This window comes from Pristis pectinata, chromosome 7, assembly GCF_009764475.1.
Source record: "Pristis pectinata isolate sPriPec2 chromosome 7, sPriPec2.1.pri, whole genome shotgun sequence".
In the NCBI taxonomy this organism is placed as follows: Eukaryota; Metazoa; Chordata; class Chondrichthyes; order Rhinopristiformes; family Pristidae; genus Pristis; species Pristis pectinata.
In genome coordinates this window covers 92,740,212-92,755,150 of record NC_067411.1, presented here as the reverse complement: position 1 = coordinate 92,755,150, position 14,939 = coordinate 92,740,212, and the positions used below count along the sequence as shown (strand labels likewise).

The window sequence follows — 14,939 nt, the reverse complement described above, 5'->3', positions numbered from 1 at the left end:
GCACTCCTCTCCCCCCACCCTTCCCTTCTGAGCCAGACTCCGTGCCAGAGATCTGACTGCTGTGGTTCTCCACCGGTGACTCATACCCCCAACAGCATCCATAACGATATACTTGATATCAAGGGAAACGGTCACCGGGGTATCCTGTACCGACTGCCTATTCCTTTTCCCTCCCAACTACCTGCATCCCAGAACCTAGATGTAACTGCCTCCTAGTAACTCTTATCTATCATCTTCTCAGCTTCTCAAATGATCCAGAGTTCATCCAGCTCCAGCTCCCTAACACAATCTGTAAGGAGCTGCAGCTAGACACACTTCCTGCAGGTGAAGTCATCAGGGACACTGGAGGTCTCCCTGATTTCCCACATCCTATAGGAGGAGCATACTTCTGCCCTGACTGCCATTCCCACTCTTCTATACACGGAAAATTACAAATAACAGTGAAAGAAAGAGAACCTACCAGAAGCCTCCGCTCACCTACTCTGCTTCTTCATGCCGAAGCCTCCGCTCCCCACTCTAACACTATCCACTCCAACAATGGCTGCTCCGCTTGACCCTAACTTCTTTTTATTGGCTAATTAGCTAATCAACAGGCCTATCAACTCAACACAGCAACAAGAACAACAACGGGCCTACCTTTTCAAACTGCTTCCCGCTCTCCTCCTTGCTCTAGTTCTCGCAGTACTTACCACAGCAACGAGACTTCCCGCTCCCGTACTCGTACTACTGACCACAGCAACAACAACAACGGGCTTCCCTTTTCAAACTGCTTCCCGCTCTCATTCTCTAACAAGTTTACTTATCCGACTTGTATGGTTGTGTGTCACTTGCTGGATTCAGTCTTCCCATCGTCAAGAAGATTCTTACTGCAGCAACAAAAAGTCATCTTGCAGCTGGGTCAAACAGTCAGACAATGAAAGCTGGATGACATTAGGATGTTTTCTCATTGCTCAACAACATAACTGCTACTCATTCTGGATACAAGGAAGTAAGAAATTGGAGCAGGAATAGGCCATCATGTAGAATGATGCTTAATAAAACTGCTGATGGTTTTTGAGAATGTAATAGGTGGAATTGATAAGGGAAAACTAGTTTATGTGGTGTATTTCAATGAGCAGGTTTTCAATGAAGTTCTGGAGAAGAGGTTGGTATTCAGAAATTTCATAAAAGGGATTGGGGGTTAAAATGCTGTTATGGATTGAGAATTGGTTGTCAGAAAGGAAACTAGAGTAGGAATAAATGAGCGGCAGGCAGTAACTAGTGAGGTGCCACAGACGTCCTCTTCTCAGACTATATAATAATGAGGGAACTAAATGTAATATTTGAGAAACAAAGGACTGAAGATGCTGGAATCGAGATGAAAAACATGATGATGCTGGAGGAACTCTGCAGGCCAGGCCTGAAGAAGGGTCCTGACCCAAAACGTTGACCACCTGCTTTTCTCCACGGATGCTGCCTGGCCTGCTGAGTTCCTCCAGCATCATCATGTTTTAAATGTAATATTTCCATATTATCATGTGACACAGAGCTTGGGTGTGGGGGGATAGGGGTTGTGAGGAAGATGCAAAGAGATAAGATATCTTTATTAGTCACATGTACATCGAAAAACACAGTGAAATGCATCTTTTGCGTAGAGTGTTCTGGGGGCAGCCCGCAAGTGTCGCCAAGCTTCTGGCGCCAACATAGCATGCCCACAACTTCCTAACCTGTACGTCTTTGGAATGTGGGAAGAAACCGGAGCACCCGGAGGAAACCCACGCAGAATTTTAATAATCTTCAAAATAGTATTTTTTTAATGGAACTGTTCTGGCTGTGATTTGTTCTTTGAGGGCAATGCAGTCACGCAGCATTCACAGCTCATGGGACCTGGGTTTGATCCTAACCTCAGGTGCTATCTGTTTACACATTCTCCCTGTGTCTGCGTAGGTTTCCCCTGGGTGCTCTTCCCAGTTTCTTTCTATATACCAAAGACATGCCAAAGTAGGTTTATTGGCTTACCATTATTTTTGTCACTTGTTCCTAAGCGGACTGGAAAAACTTGTCTTGCATACCATTCACACAGATCAACAGTGTTGAGAATAATCGTGCTGGAGGTGTTGCTGCCTATCCTCACTGATTGCAGTCTATTGGTAGGTTAATTGGCTATTTGAATTTCCCCTAGTGTAGGTGGACAGCAGGACTTGATGGCATGTGAATAGGTAGCAGGGAAATAAGTGGAGGAATGGGACTCATGGGTGTGCTCTAAGATCTGGTACAGACTCAGTGGGCTAAATGGTCTTCTGTGTCATAAGGAAACTTGAGAAATGTGTCACAATGCAACTTTAAAGACTTCCTGAATTGTGTAGATTAATGTGTTTTCTCTCATCATCGTTTAGTTCAGGGAAAATCTCAATAAAGAAGGTGCTGAATATGATCAGCTATTTGAAGCACGAAACCAGCACTATACCAGTAACTGAAGCATTGCAACAGCTCAACAACATCTACTTGCTTGTGCAAAAAAGGGGGAATCTGACGCTGTCTAATCGGATAAAGGTATCTGATTTTTTTCTTTGTTACCTTCACTATCTTGTTAATTCACCATGTCCCTAGAGCAACATCATGCAACATGTTTGTAAAATTAGCATATTCTACTTGCGACGAAGTTCCAGTGATAATAATGGATACTTGCCCAAAATTCCGTCGGTGCTACATGTTCTTTTTCAATACCATGCATTTGAAAACTAGCATTTCTGAGGGGGGGAGGGAGGGCAGGTGCAGAATTGATTTGTGCTACTTGTACTCCAGAAATTCAATAATGTGACAAGTCGTGTGTGCATGCATCAGCCTATTCCTGCATTGAATGAATGTGTGCGTGATGAAATCATTCATAGAGAAAAGGTCATTTAGAACGTTGTTGGGAGAAGATAGGTCAAGTTGATTCAAAGCTCACCTGTTGTTGGACATGCAATCCAACCAGGCTTTATTAGCAGTGGCTATTCTACAAGGGGGAGTTGTTTTACAAGGGATCTCCCTGAGCATGTTCACAACTGGCAATGGGAATCCAATTTGGAGTAGGTGCCCTTTAAGTAATTTACATACTGGCTTCCTTTGGGGGCTGTCCCCCACCATGGTAACAATCCCAATCTCTACCCATGTACACTTGCCCAACACCCACCTGCCATTTATCAACAAGCCCAATTCACCCCTGCCCTGACCTCTTGCGCAGGAACTGCTCCCCACCCCTAGACTCTCTTCTGTAACCAGCACCATGTACCCATTTTCCTTTGTGTGTTTTATGTTGGCGCAGCATGTGAAGTGAAAGCCTTTCCTAAAGCAAGGCCAAAGTATGATGCAGCTTGATTCAATGAATTTCCATGCATTGGGGCCCACGGCTAAATGGTCATTGATTACTACATAGCTGATGAACCTCTAGCAAACTGAAACTCGACCATGAAATGAATATAATTGAGGAAAATATAGAATGTCTTATTCATTATTCTCACAATTCCATCAAAATATGTAATTCTGCTGATACTACTTTTTTTACTTTAAAAACATGAATTCTAAACCTACTGGACTAATACTTCTAAATTGAACTTTTTCAATAATTATCTTTTCTGTATTGCAGCTTCAGGAACAGATTGGAATGTTTCTGAAATGTGATCACTGCCACTGATAAGTTGGAATATATTTTATGCACCACCTCCAAACTGTATGTGTCTGTGTTGCAGGATTATATGTTTGATATTTTTGGACACTTGATTGACCAACAAACCTGGAGTAACAATGGTTCAGTCTCTGAAAGACAACTTCGTTCCAGTCTGCTTGCTATGGCATGCAATTTGAATTATGAGATCTGTGTTCAGAATGCAACTAATTTGTTTAACAAGTGGATGAATTCTTCAGATTTAAGTGTGTAAGTAGCTTTGGTGACATTACCTTCCTGCTTTAAGTTCAAAGGCCTATTTTGAATCCCCAATAATTCCTTTTGATTATACTTGTAGAATATTTTTAAATACTTGAATTGCATATGTACATGTCTTAAATGTATTATTCCACTAATCATTAAAAGGAAAATCTCTGTGGGATAGTAAATCTAAATGCATTAATTTTATTATTATATTATTGGATTTGGGGTATGGCTGGGAAGGTTAACATTTATTGGCCTTTCCTAATTGCCCTTGAAAATGTGATAAGTTGACTTGAATAGCTGCAGACTTGCTAGTGAAAATACTCTCACAATCATACTGGTGGGGATTTTGAGGATTTAGACTCGGTAATGTTGAAAGAATAGTGATGTATTTCTAAATCAATATGTTGTATGACTAGGAAGGGTCACTACCATGTGCCAGCTCTTTATTGTTTTAGTCAGATTTTGGAAGAAGCTGTTAGAACATAGAGCAGTAAAGCACAGGAACAGGCTCTTCAGCTCACATGTCTACACTGAATTGCTGCCTGTACAGATCCATATCCCTCCATTCCCTGCATATCTTACTGCCTCTTAAAGGCCACTATTGTATCTTCTTCCACTACTACCCCTGACAGCCCGTTCCAGGCACCCACCACTCTCGGTGCAATAAACCTTTCCCCCCTCACCTTAAATGCATGTCCTCTGGTACTTCACATTTCTACCATGGGAAAAAGATTCTGACTGTCTACCCTGTCTATGCCTCTCATAATTTTATAAACTTCTATCAGGTCTCCCCTCAGCCTCTGACACTCCAGAGAAAACAACCCAAGTTTATCCAACCTCTCCTTGTAGCCCATACTCTCTAATCCAGGCAGCATCCTGGTAAACCTCTTCTACACCCTTCACAAAGGCTCCACATCTTTCCTGTAATGGGGCGACCAGAATTGCACACAACACTCCAAGCGCAGCCTAACCAAAGTTTTATATGGAGAATCTCTGCTGAGAGAGTCTTGGCAAGCAATTGATATGTAATGAAACTACAGTGTGGTGTGCTGGACAGGCAGTGAATGAATGTTCAAAGTGAAAGATGGAGTGCCAGGCAAGCAGGTTGCTCTGTCCTGTGTGGCGCTGAGCATTTCGGCTGTTGTGGCGGAGGTGCCCATCTAGGCAAGTGGAGAATATTCCATCATACTCTTGTGCATTGTAGAGGCTTTGAGGTATCAGGAGGACACTGCAGGATACCCAATTTCTGACCTGCACTTCTAGCCTGCTTTATATGGGTGATCCAGTGAAGTTTTCATTCATTTGCTGCTAGTGGGAAGGGTTGTCAGTGATGTCAAAGTAGGTTGTTAGACACCCTCTTGTAAGTGGTTTTCTTTGTCTTGTGTGACTCGTACATTATGTGCCATTAACCAGCCCATGCCTGAATGATGTCCAAGTCTTGATCCTTGCAGATGTGGGTTGCTTTATTCTCTGAGAAGTTGCAAATAGAATTGAATGACACGCAGTCATCAGCAAACATTCCTTATTTATGATGGAAGGTCATTAATCATGAAGCTGATGATGCACAAGTCTGGGACACTGCCTGTGGGAATTCCTGCAGACTTGCCTTAGAAATAACATGATTTGACCTCCTATAACTGCAACCATTTTCCACTCACTGGAGGGTTAGCCCTTCAATTTTCATTGGCTTCTGTTTTACCAGTCGCATTTGGTCCAAATCTGCCTTGTTGTCAAAGGCAATCACTATTGCCTCGCCTTTGCAATTCAACTTTTTCTTTGTAATATTTAGGGTCACAACTGATATATGTTCTCGAACTGAGAAGCTTTAACCAGACGGGAATTGATGAGGAGGTTATTGGCAAATGCGGTTTGATAACTGTACATCATTTTGCTCCTGATCAAGCTGTATTAGATTTGTCCTTTTTTTGGATCAGATGTATCTGAGCAATTTCCCCTTTTGTGAGGCGGTTGTCTCTCTTATTGCCCAGGCAATGTTGGCAGATGTGTGGCTGGGTCTGGAATGCAAATCTTCAATATCACAGCCATTTGGTCCCTTAGCCTCTGCTGTAACTCTTTTTCTCAGTCTTTTCTTGATTCAATGTGAAGTAAACTAAATTGGCTAAAAAACCTATCTTCTGTGAAGGATGGTTGTCATGAGAAAGCTGAGATGGATTATCCACTTGGCACTTTCAGCTGAAGATGTTTTGCAGCTGTTAAAATCTTGTCTTTGGTATTGTGCTTTGTCATCTTTGAACGTTGGATTGTTCTTCAAGTTTCCTTTCTTAATTTAATTGTCTACCACCATTAATAATTCAGTAAAGCAGGACGACAAACCTTTGATCAGATTCATTACTAAGTGTAAGGAAAGTTAGTGGTGATATTCCTCACATAACTCTAATAAAGTAGTTTCTATAACCTTTAACACACGTACAGTGCCTCCTTTGTTTGCGAATACCTCTTGCAGCCGAATCAGGAAAGAACGAGGATTGAATTTTAAAATATTTTCATTACACCAAGGGTATTACTCAACTCTTTATTGCATGCTGCTTTCACTATTTATACATCGCCCTGCTTTACTGGGTTGGCATCTCATTTTTAAGTAACCCGGTCCTCATCCTGGGAGGTTCTTAGCCACCTCTTATTGAACCAAAGTTAGTCCCACAGTTTGATGTTATGATAGAATGAAGGATACAATAAGTCATGAGTTCCAGACTGCACTAGAATGCAATTCTGGTGCTGCTGTTGGCCTACTGTGCCTCATTGATGTCTAGTTTTTAGCTGTCAGGTTTATTACCAATCTACACTATTAGTATAATTCTAATACTACCAGACGTTATGGAACCTGTCCTCAGTGTTTTGACTGGACTTGTCTTTCTATGTTGTATCCTAAATCTTGAAAATAGACTAATGAAAAGTAATGAAGAATTAGAATTACTCATCTTGACTACAGATGAGGCAGCATAGCTAGCTATTTAATTTGCGGTGCCACCGACAGCTTAAATGTTCAATTGTTCTCACCATTGTTAAGTTGACAAATGCATCAATGTCACTATGGGCTTGGACAATGGCCTTTTAAAAAGGCTGTGCAGAATTATTGAGAGTTCTTTTATTCCTCTGCTCCTTCTACCATCACTTTAACTGCACATTGGCCAGTTTGCTATAGGCAGCAGTCTATACCTCATGTATCATTGTTTACCTCTTTAAATTAATTTGTTTTAATGAATGCTAGAATATTTTGCCTTTAGTTGGACGACTGTTGTTCTCGAGCCCAAATGTTGTAACTTTACTGATTTGAATCTGCGCCTTTAGGCCTGTCTTCTATTTTTAACCTAGGTCCCCATTCAGTAATCTGAGACACTGCCCTACACTCTACGTTTGAAGAATACAAACCACTCCTTGCTCCCCACTGCCCCCCACCCTGCCAAAACCCCAGAAGATTTGATTATTTTTCTGTTTCACAAAAAGTACTTGCATTTAGCTGCTGTTGATTTCTTTCTTGCTTCCATCTGCATGGTTAACAAGTAAATGTTTATTCTCCAAGAGTAATAATACATGGGGGAATACCTATACCCAAATCCTCTCCTGCCTTCTATTTCTCTGTCCTTTCCTTTCTACTTATGGACGAATCACCTTCATCTGTATCAGCTCCAGAAATGTTTTGTTCTTCTCTTCAGCCATTTTCCAAGCTTGTTATAGAAATTGAACATGGAAGTGAGAAAGTATCTAGATGGTATAATTCACACTCTGATTCTTGTTTAGGTACCAGTTTGGTATTGGTTTATTATCATCATGTGTACTAAGGTACAGTGAAAGCTTGTCTTACAAACCGATCATGCAGGTCAATTCGTTACACAGTGCAGTTACATTGAGTTAGTACAACGTGTGTTGATGTAGTACAGGTAAAAACAGTAACAGTCCAGAGTAAAGTGTCACAGCTACAGAGAAATGGTAGTGCAATAAGGTGCAAGGTCACAACAAGGTAGATCGTGAGGTCATAGTCCATCTCATTGTATAAGGGAACCGTTCAATAGTCTTATCACAGTGGGGTAGAAGTTGCCCTTAAGTCTGGTGGTACGTGCCCTCAGGCACCTGTATTTTCTACCCGATGGAAGAGGAGAGAAGAGAGAATGTCCCGGATGGGTGGGGTCTTTGATTATGCTGGCTGCTACACCAAGACAACGAGAGTCCAAGGACGAGAGGCTGGTATCCATGATGTGCTGGGCTGTTTGCACAACTCTCTGCAGCTTCTTGCGGTCCTGGGCAGAGCAGTTGCTGTACCAAGCCGTGATACATCCAGATAAGATGCTTTCTATGGTGCATCGGTAAAAGTTGGTGAGAGTCAAAGGGGACAAACCAAATTTCTTTAGCCTCCTGAGGAAGTAGGGGCGCTGGTGAGCTTTCTTGGCTGTGGCATCTATGTGATTTGACCAGGACAGGCTGTTGGTGATGTTCACTCCCAGGAACTTGAAGCTCTCAACCCTCTCAACCTCAGCACCATTGATGTAGACGGGTGCATGTACACCGCCCCCTTTCCTGAAGTCAGTGACCAGCTCTTTGTTGACAGCAGCTCTTTTGTTTGTTGACTTTTTGTTTTGTTTTGGTGTGTCATCATTTTGATGCTTTAGCTGAGATGGATTCTTTGAATTAATAGAGAATATATTCAACAACTATACAATTAGTGCAAAATAGATATTCAAACCTCATTTTACTTCCAGATTTCCTTTGCTTCTAAAACATTTCTATATTTAATTTCCTTATTTTTCAGTACTGATATCCTTTCCACGTTCTTTCTACTCAGTCCTTTCTAAAGTATGTGTCTCAATTTAGCTTTTATATTGCAGGTTACCATCTGATCTAACTATGACCATCTTAACTGTTGGAGCACACACTGTTGAAGGCTGGAAGTTCATATGCCAGATGTATAATCGTTTGCAGTCAGAGGGGGATAAAAGAAAAATGCTTACAGCCATGGCAAGAACCAACAATGCTGAGCACCTGATCTGGTTTGTAGGGCACTTACTTTCAGGCCGACTAACAGTTTATCGAAATAATAGCATGTTCACAATCAGCATGGAATCAGTGCATTTATTTCCCCCTTTTTGTTCTGTTCCTTTAGAAATGGTCATCATCTACGAAATAGAACATAGTACAGCATTGCACGGGAATGAGCCTTCTGGTCCACGATGTTGTGCTTAACTAATTAAACGCCTAACTAAACTTATCCCTTCTGCCTACACAATGTCCATATCCCTCCATTCTCTGCACATGCATGTACCTATCTAAGAGCCTCTTAAACACCTCCATTGAATTTGCTTCCACTACCACGCCTGGCAGTGCATCCCAGGCACCCACCACTCGGTGTGTTTAAAAAAAAAACTCCCCCCCCCCCAAACAAATCCCCTTTGAACTTATCCCCTCACAAATGCATGGCCTCTAGTATTAGACATTTCAACCCTGGGAAAAAGATACTAGCTATCTACTCTATCTATGCCTTTCATAGTCTTATAAACTTGTATCAGGTCTCCCCTCCGGTGTTCCAGAGAAAACAACCCAAGTTTGTCCAACCTCTCCTTATAGTATATGCCCTCTAATCCAGGTAGCCTCCTGGGAAACCTCTTCTGCACCCTCTTCAAAGCCTCCACATTCTTCCTATATTGGGGGGAACCAAATTGAATGCAACATACTTCAACTCTAACAGAAGTTTTGTACCTGTTAAGTTAATACATCTGTTGCCTCCAAAAATGTGACTAGCCACATCTTCACTTAAAATTGTTAGTTCTCCATGCACTTTGGTAAATGTTGTATATAGCATAATTGTTGTATTTTTTTTTAACCATCCCCTGTTTAAATAAAAACTGAAGGGAACTAACAGAAAAGGCTGTTAATAATTCCTCATTTTCTTCTTGAAGATGTCAAGTTGTATCTTCTGTTTGGGGGGGTGGGAATACTCATGAGAATGTGCTCAAATGCTACACTTTCTGCCTTGGGAAAAGCAGGCATTTCAGGGAAATTTCCTCTGCTACTTGAAAATGGTATCGGTTTACACAATGTTTAGAGTTTCTGTACAAATAGCAGAGAATATTGCCTGCCGCATATTTAAAATTTAATCAAAGCTGTAACCTAACAAATTAGACCCAGAGCAGAAATTTTGCATGAAATTTTGAATTGTTTAATGGTCTTAACAGCCCCTATATCTGTGGATGAATCCTGCCTAATTTTAAGAATTGATTATTTTTAAGTTTCTCTTTGCAGATATTGAATGGTTTATCTTTGCTTGATTTCTTAGGTTGTTGTACAACAGCTTGCATCACGACATGATAAGGACACAGGATCTACCCTATATTCTAGCTACTTCCAGCAAAAGCCTAGTCGGATATCTTCTTGCTTGGGATTTTGTTAAGGAAAATTGGGATGAGCTGATTAAAAAGTAGGTTCTTAATGCTGATATTTTTTATTTATAGTTGATGTATACATTATGGCTCATAATGTGGTTCCAAGTGATTCTTTTATGAAAATATTTTGTTACTTTTGCATTTGCCTTAGCACATAGCCTATAACTTGGCTTTTATATTATTATATGTGTCAATTTCTATGCCTTCTAATTAATAATAAATGTAATTAAGCATTCTGTGCACATTGAAATGCTATTTTTAATATTCTGTAACATGTACCACATTCCCTTTACCATGCATGACATAATTTTTATTCCCAGACATAATTCATTTGTGAGGTTTGTTTAACATGGTTACTAAATAATTTATGTAGGAACACACGTATTCCTACTACCAAAGTTAAGCTAACTCAACAATTTTTCTCTCTCATTTTAAACATAAATACTAAATATTCAGTCCCCTGGGCTTGGAAACTTAATAGAGCCCCAAAATATAAATTGTAGTTTCCATGGTCTTTTAGGACTTTAGGAGGCTCTTTTTGTTGGCTTAACTTGCTCTTCTAAAGCTTGAACAACAAATAAGACTCCAAATGCTGGAATCTGAAATGTCATTTTTAATATTCTGTAACATATGTAATTATATGTTCTATATGTGATATGTTCTATTTATCACATTCCCTTTACTATACCATGACATCATTTTTATTTCCAGTCATAATATATTTATAAAACAGCAAATGCTGGAAGAATTCATCCAGTCATCAGCATCTGTGGAGGGGGAAACTAGTTAATATTTCTGGTCAATGACCCTTCCTCAAAACAGCAGGAAGAATAGAGGGTTTACAGTCTTCAAAGCAGAGCTGGAGGGAGGAGTGAGTTTCAAGGCAATAAAAACTATATTGAGATGGGTTAAGGTAGATCAGGTCATGAGAAGCATGAGCACTGACTGTCAGTGAGGTATTTTAAAGAAATTGTGTGACAAAGGGATACGCAAGATGATGGGAAATGATGAGAGAACAGTTTACCTGAAACTGGAAAATTTGGTGGTCATTTCAGAAGGTTGCAAAGTGCCTAGTCAGAAGACAAAATGTTGTTCTTCTAGTTTACATTGGACCTCGCTGTGGCAGTGCTCAGAATGGGATTGAGAATTGAAGAGGCATTGAACAGGGAGCACAGGATTACTCCTGCAGAGTGATTGCAGTTGTTCTGCACAGCGATCACCCAATCCGCATTCGTCTCTCCAATGCAGAGGAAGCTGCATTGTGAACACCGAATGCAGTTGACTGGATTGGAAGAAACATACATGGTTCACCTGGAGTGATTGGGTCCCTGGAGGGTAGGAAGGGAAAAGGTGAATAGACAGGCATTGCATCTCCTCCAATTGCATGGGAGGTGTTGTGGGACAGGAAATGATGGGTGGGGACTGAGTCACAAAGTGAGCAGTCCCTGCAAAATACAGAAAAGGGAGGAAGAGCAGAACATGTGACTGGTGGTGGGATCACGTTGGAGCTGGCAGAATGATGACGTGTAGAATGCAAAGGCTGGTGGTGTGGAAGGGGAGTTCCAGGGGAACTCTATCCTGGGGGAGAGGCAGTGAGTGGAGGAAATGTGCTTGAGAGCTCCATTCCCTATGGCGGAGAGGAAGCCATATTTCAGGAGGAAGGATGGCATTCCAGAGGCACCTCATCATTGGAACAAATGTAATGGAGACAAAAATCTGGGGAAAAAGGAATGGTAGTGGTGATGAGAGGATTTATAGTCAAGGTAGCTGGGGGTATCTGTGCGCTTGTAAATAATATGGATACAGACAGATCGAGAGACCGACCATGTAAGTAGAACGTTACAGCACAGTACAGGCCCTTCGGCCCACAATATTGTGCTGACATTTTGTCCTGCTCTAAGATCTATCTAACCCTTCCCTCCCACATCGCCCTCCATTTCTCTATCATTCATGTGCCTATTTAAGAGTCTCTTAAATGTCCCTAATGTATCTGCCCCCACAACCTCTGCCGGCAGTACGTTCCATGCACCCACCACTCTGTGTGTAAAAAAAAAAAACTTACCCCTGACATCCTCCTTATATCTTCCTCCAATCACCTTAAAATTATGTCCCCTCGTGTTAGCCGTTGTCTCTGACTGTCCACTCGATGTGAGAGCAAGGTGGAAATCGGCAGCATATGTGATGAAATTTGAGTTCTCTATGGATGCAGGACCAATGTATCAGAGAAAATATTGGATCCCAAATAAACGGAACAAGGACTGTTCCATGTATCCAGCAAAAAGACAGGTGTAGCTAGGGCCCATATAAGTTCTCAGAGCTGCCGAAAATTTCATAGATTCACCATATGGTTCAGCTTATGAAAACTTCGAGAATTGTACTTAACTGGTCTCTTCTGCTCACCGAACACCACAAATTCTTATTTGATATATAACAGTTTAAATTTGGGAGAAGGTTTTATTCTGCTTTGGCTATTTAATCCTTACTATTTTTGATGCTGCTGAGTGGTTAATTGATAAATCCCATTTTAAGACTATTGGCATTTAACTACAAAGCCTGTATACTTGTGGTTGGTGCTGTAATTAGGCTTTGCTATAGCAAATATCAGAACATAAGATAAGAGAGGATTTCTTTATTAGTCACATGTACATCGAAACACACAGTGAAATGCATCTTTTGCGTAGAGTGTTCTGGGGGAATGCCGTAAGTGTCGCCACACTTCTGGCACCAACATAGCATGCCCACAACTTCCTAACCTGTACATCTTTGGAATGTGGGAGGAAACCGGAGCACCCGGAGGAAACCCACACAGACATGGGGAGAACATACAAACTCCTTACAGTCAGTGGCCGGATTTGAACCTGGGTCACTGGCACTGTAATAGCTTTATGCTAAAGCAGCTCCAACATGTTATCAATTCATTAATTAACTACACTTCAGACTCTTACAAGAGTTTTCTACATTAATGGAGTTAAATGAATGCAGATTATAAACTGGGAAAAGAAACCTTCTCTAGTATGAATTATTGGCTCCAGCTCTTCACTAGCAGCTCTGCTCATGAAAGTTAAAGGGAAGATGCATCTTCAGTGACTTCTTCTTTTACACCTTTGTACAGGCACCTCTTGTAGACAACAAAAACCGATACTTGGCCCTCTTGTATTTCTCCACACTGCCTCTCCATGACATTGTGACACCATAATGTTGTCCCTTATCATTGGGAACAGTACAAATGAGCCCTCAAACAGTTAACAGACTGGAATATAGTGTGACAAACCCCGGTGATTTAAATGGCTGGCCTAAATTTTCAGACCACCCAAAAGTTCAACTTCCAATCTTACGTTCTGCTCATGTGGATTTGTGTCCCCTCAGGAAGCCACCACAGTTGCCCTGCTGGTCCAGAGGAAATTTATGAGAATGATCCTGGGGATGAAATGGTTAACATATGAGGATCATTTGATGGCTCTGGGCCTGTACTCGCTGGAGTTTAGAAGGATGAGGAGGGATCTCATTGAAACCTACTGAATATTGAAAGGCCTGGATAGAGTGGACGTGGAGAGGATGTTTCCAGTAGTGGGAGAGTCTAGGACCGGAGGGCACAGCCTCAGAGTAGAGGGATGTCCCTTTGCAGTAGAGATGAGGAGGAATTTTTTTAGCCAGAAGGTGATGAATCCGTGGAATTCATTGCCACAGACGGCTGTGGAGGCCAAGTCATTGGGTATATTTAAAGCATAGGTTGATAGGTTCTTGATTAGCAAGGGTGTCAAAGGTTACAGGGAGAAGGCAGGAGAATGGGATTGAGAGGGAATAATATATCAGCCATGATCGAATAGCAGAGCAGATTCGATGGGCCGAATGACCTAATCCTGCTCCTCTGTCTTATGCTCAAGCCATAGGTCTGATTACAGTGGGTTGTGATAGGTATCTTTGTTGCCTTGAGTTTAAAATTCCAGTCTGTCAGATTGGGTGGGAAAGGAGTGAGTAGCGTCTACTCCATTTTAACTCCTCCTTTCCATCCTTTCCATCCTTTCCACCCTTTCCCTGGCACTGAAGTCAAATTAAAACTGAAGTCAGTGAATCTGGATTTTATCCCAAACGCTGTCAGAGATGCACGTACACAGGTGGAGTCACCATTCCTCTTAATCTTTTCAGTCCCTTATGTTATCAAACTGTTTGTTTGGTATCCATTTGCAGCTCCCTCAATTAACAATTACCAAAGCTATTGCTGCGTATTCTACCACTTTTCACCCCAACCTGTGTTTCTTGCACCACAATTCTCTGCATCATAAACAAAATTGCTGGTGAAGAGTTGGCGCCTAAAACTGCGTGCATTCTCTGTTTCTTTTCCCAGCTTACAATGTGCAGTCATCTAGCTCCATTAATGTTGCTAGACACTTCACTGACGTGTAATCAAGTAAGAAACTGGTGAAGTATTGGAGCTATTTTAGTATCTTCTGTGTTCTAACTTTTCCCACTGCCAAACCCCAATACAGCACCAACAATAAGTGTATAGACACTTAAGTTAAATACCAATAGTCTTAAAATCGGTTTCATTTAACCACTCAACAAGCATCTGCGGTGGAAGGAAATAAACAGCTGAAACAAAATCAGATCTTCCCTCACTCACCGCCCCCCCACCCCCCCCCCCCAATTTAAAATGT

General features: G+C 41.4%; 1 protein-coding gene across 1 annotated transcript in view; it reads left to right on the top strand.

Moving 5' to 3' along the window:
- lnpep (leucyl/cystinyl aminopeptidase) overlaps positions 1-14,939 on the top strand; it is a 95,347-nt gene that overhangs the window by 75,565 nt on the left and 4,843 nt on the right. The window contains exons 13-16 of the mRNA XM_052019584.1: positions 2,376-2,532; positions 3,711-3,895; positions 8,734-8,895; positions 10,179-10,319. Of these exons, the coding sequence (XP_051875544.1) occupies positions 2,376-2,532; positions 3,711-3,895; positions 8,734-8,895; positions 10,179-10,319 (645 nt within the window). The remainder of the gene's footprint in view (positions 1-2,375; positions 2,533-3,710; positions 3,896-8,733; positions 8,896-10,178; positions 10,320-14,939) is intronic.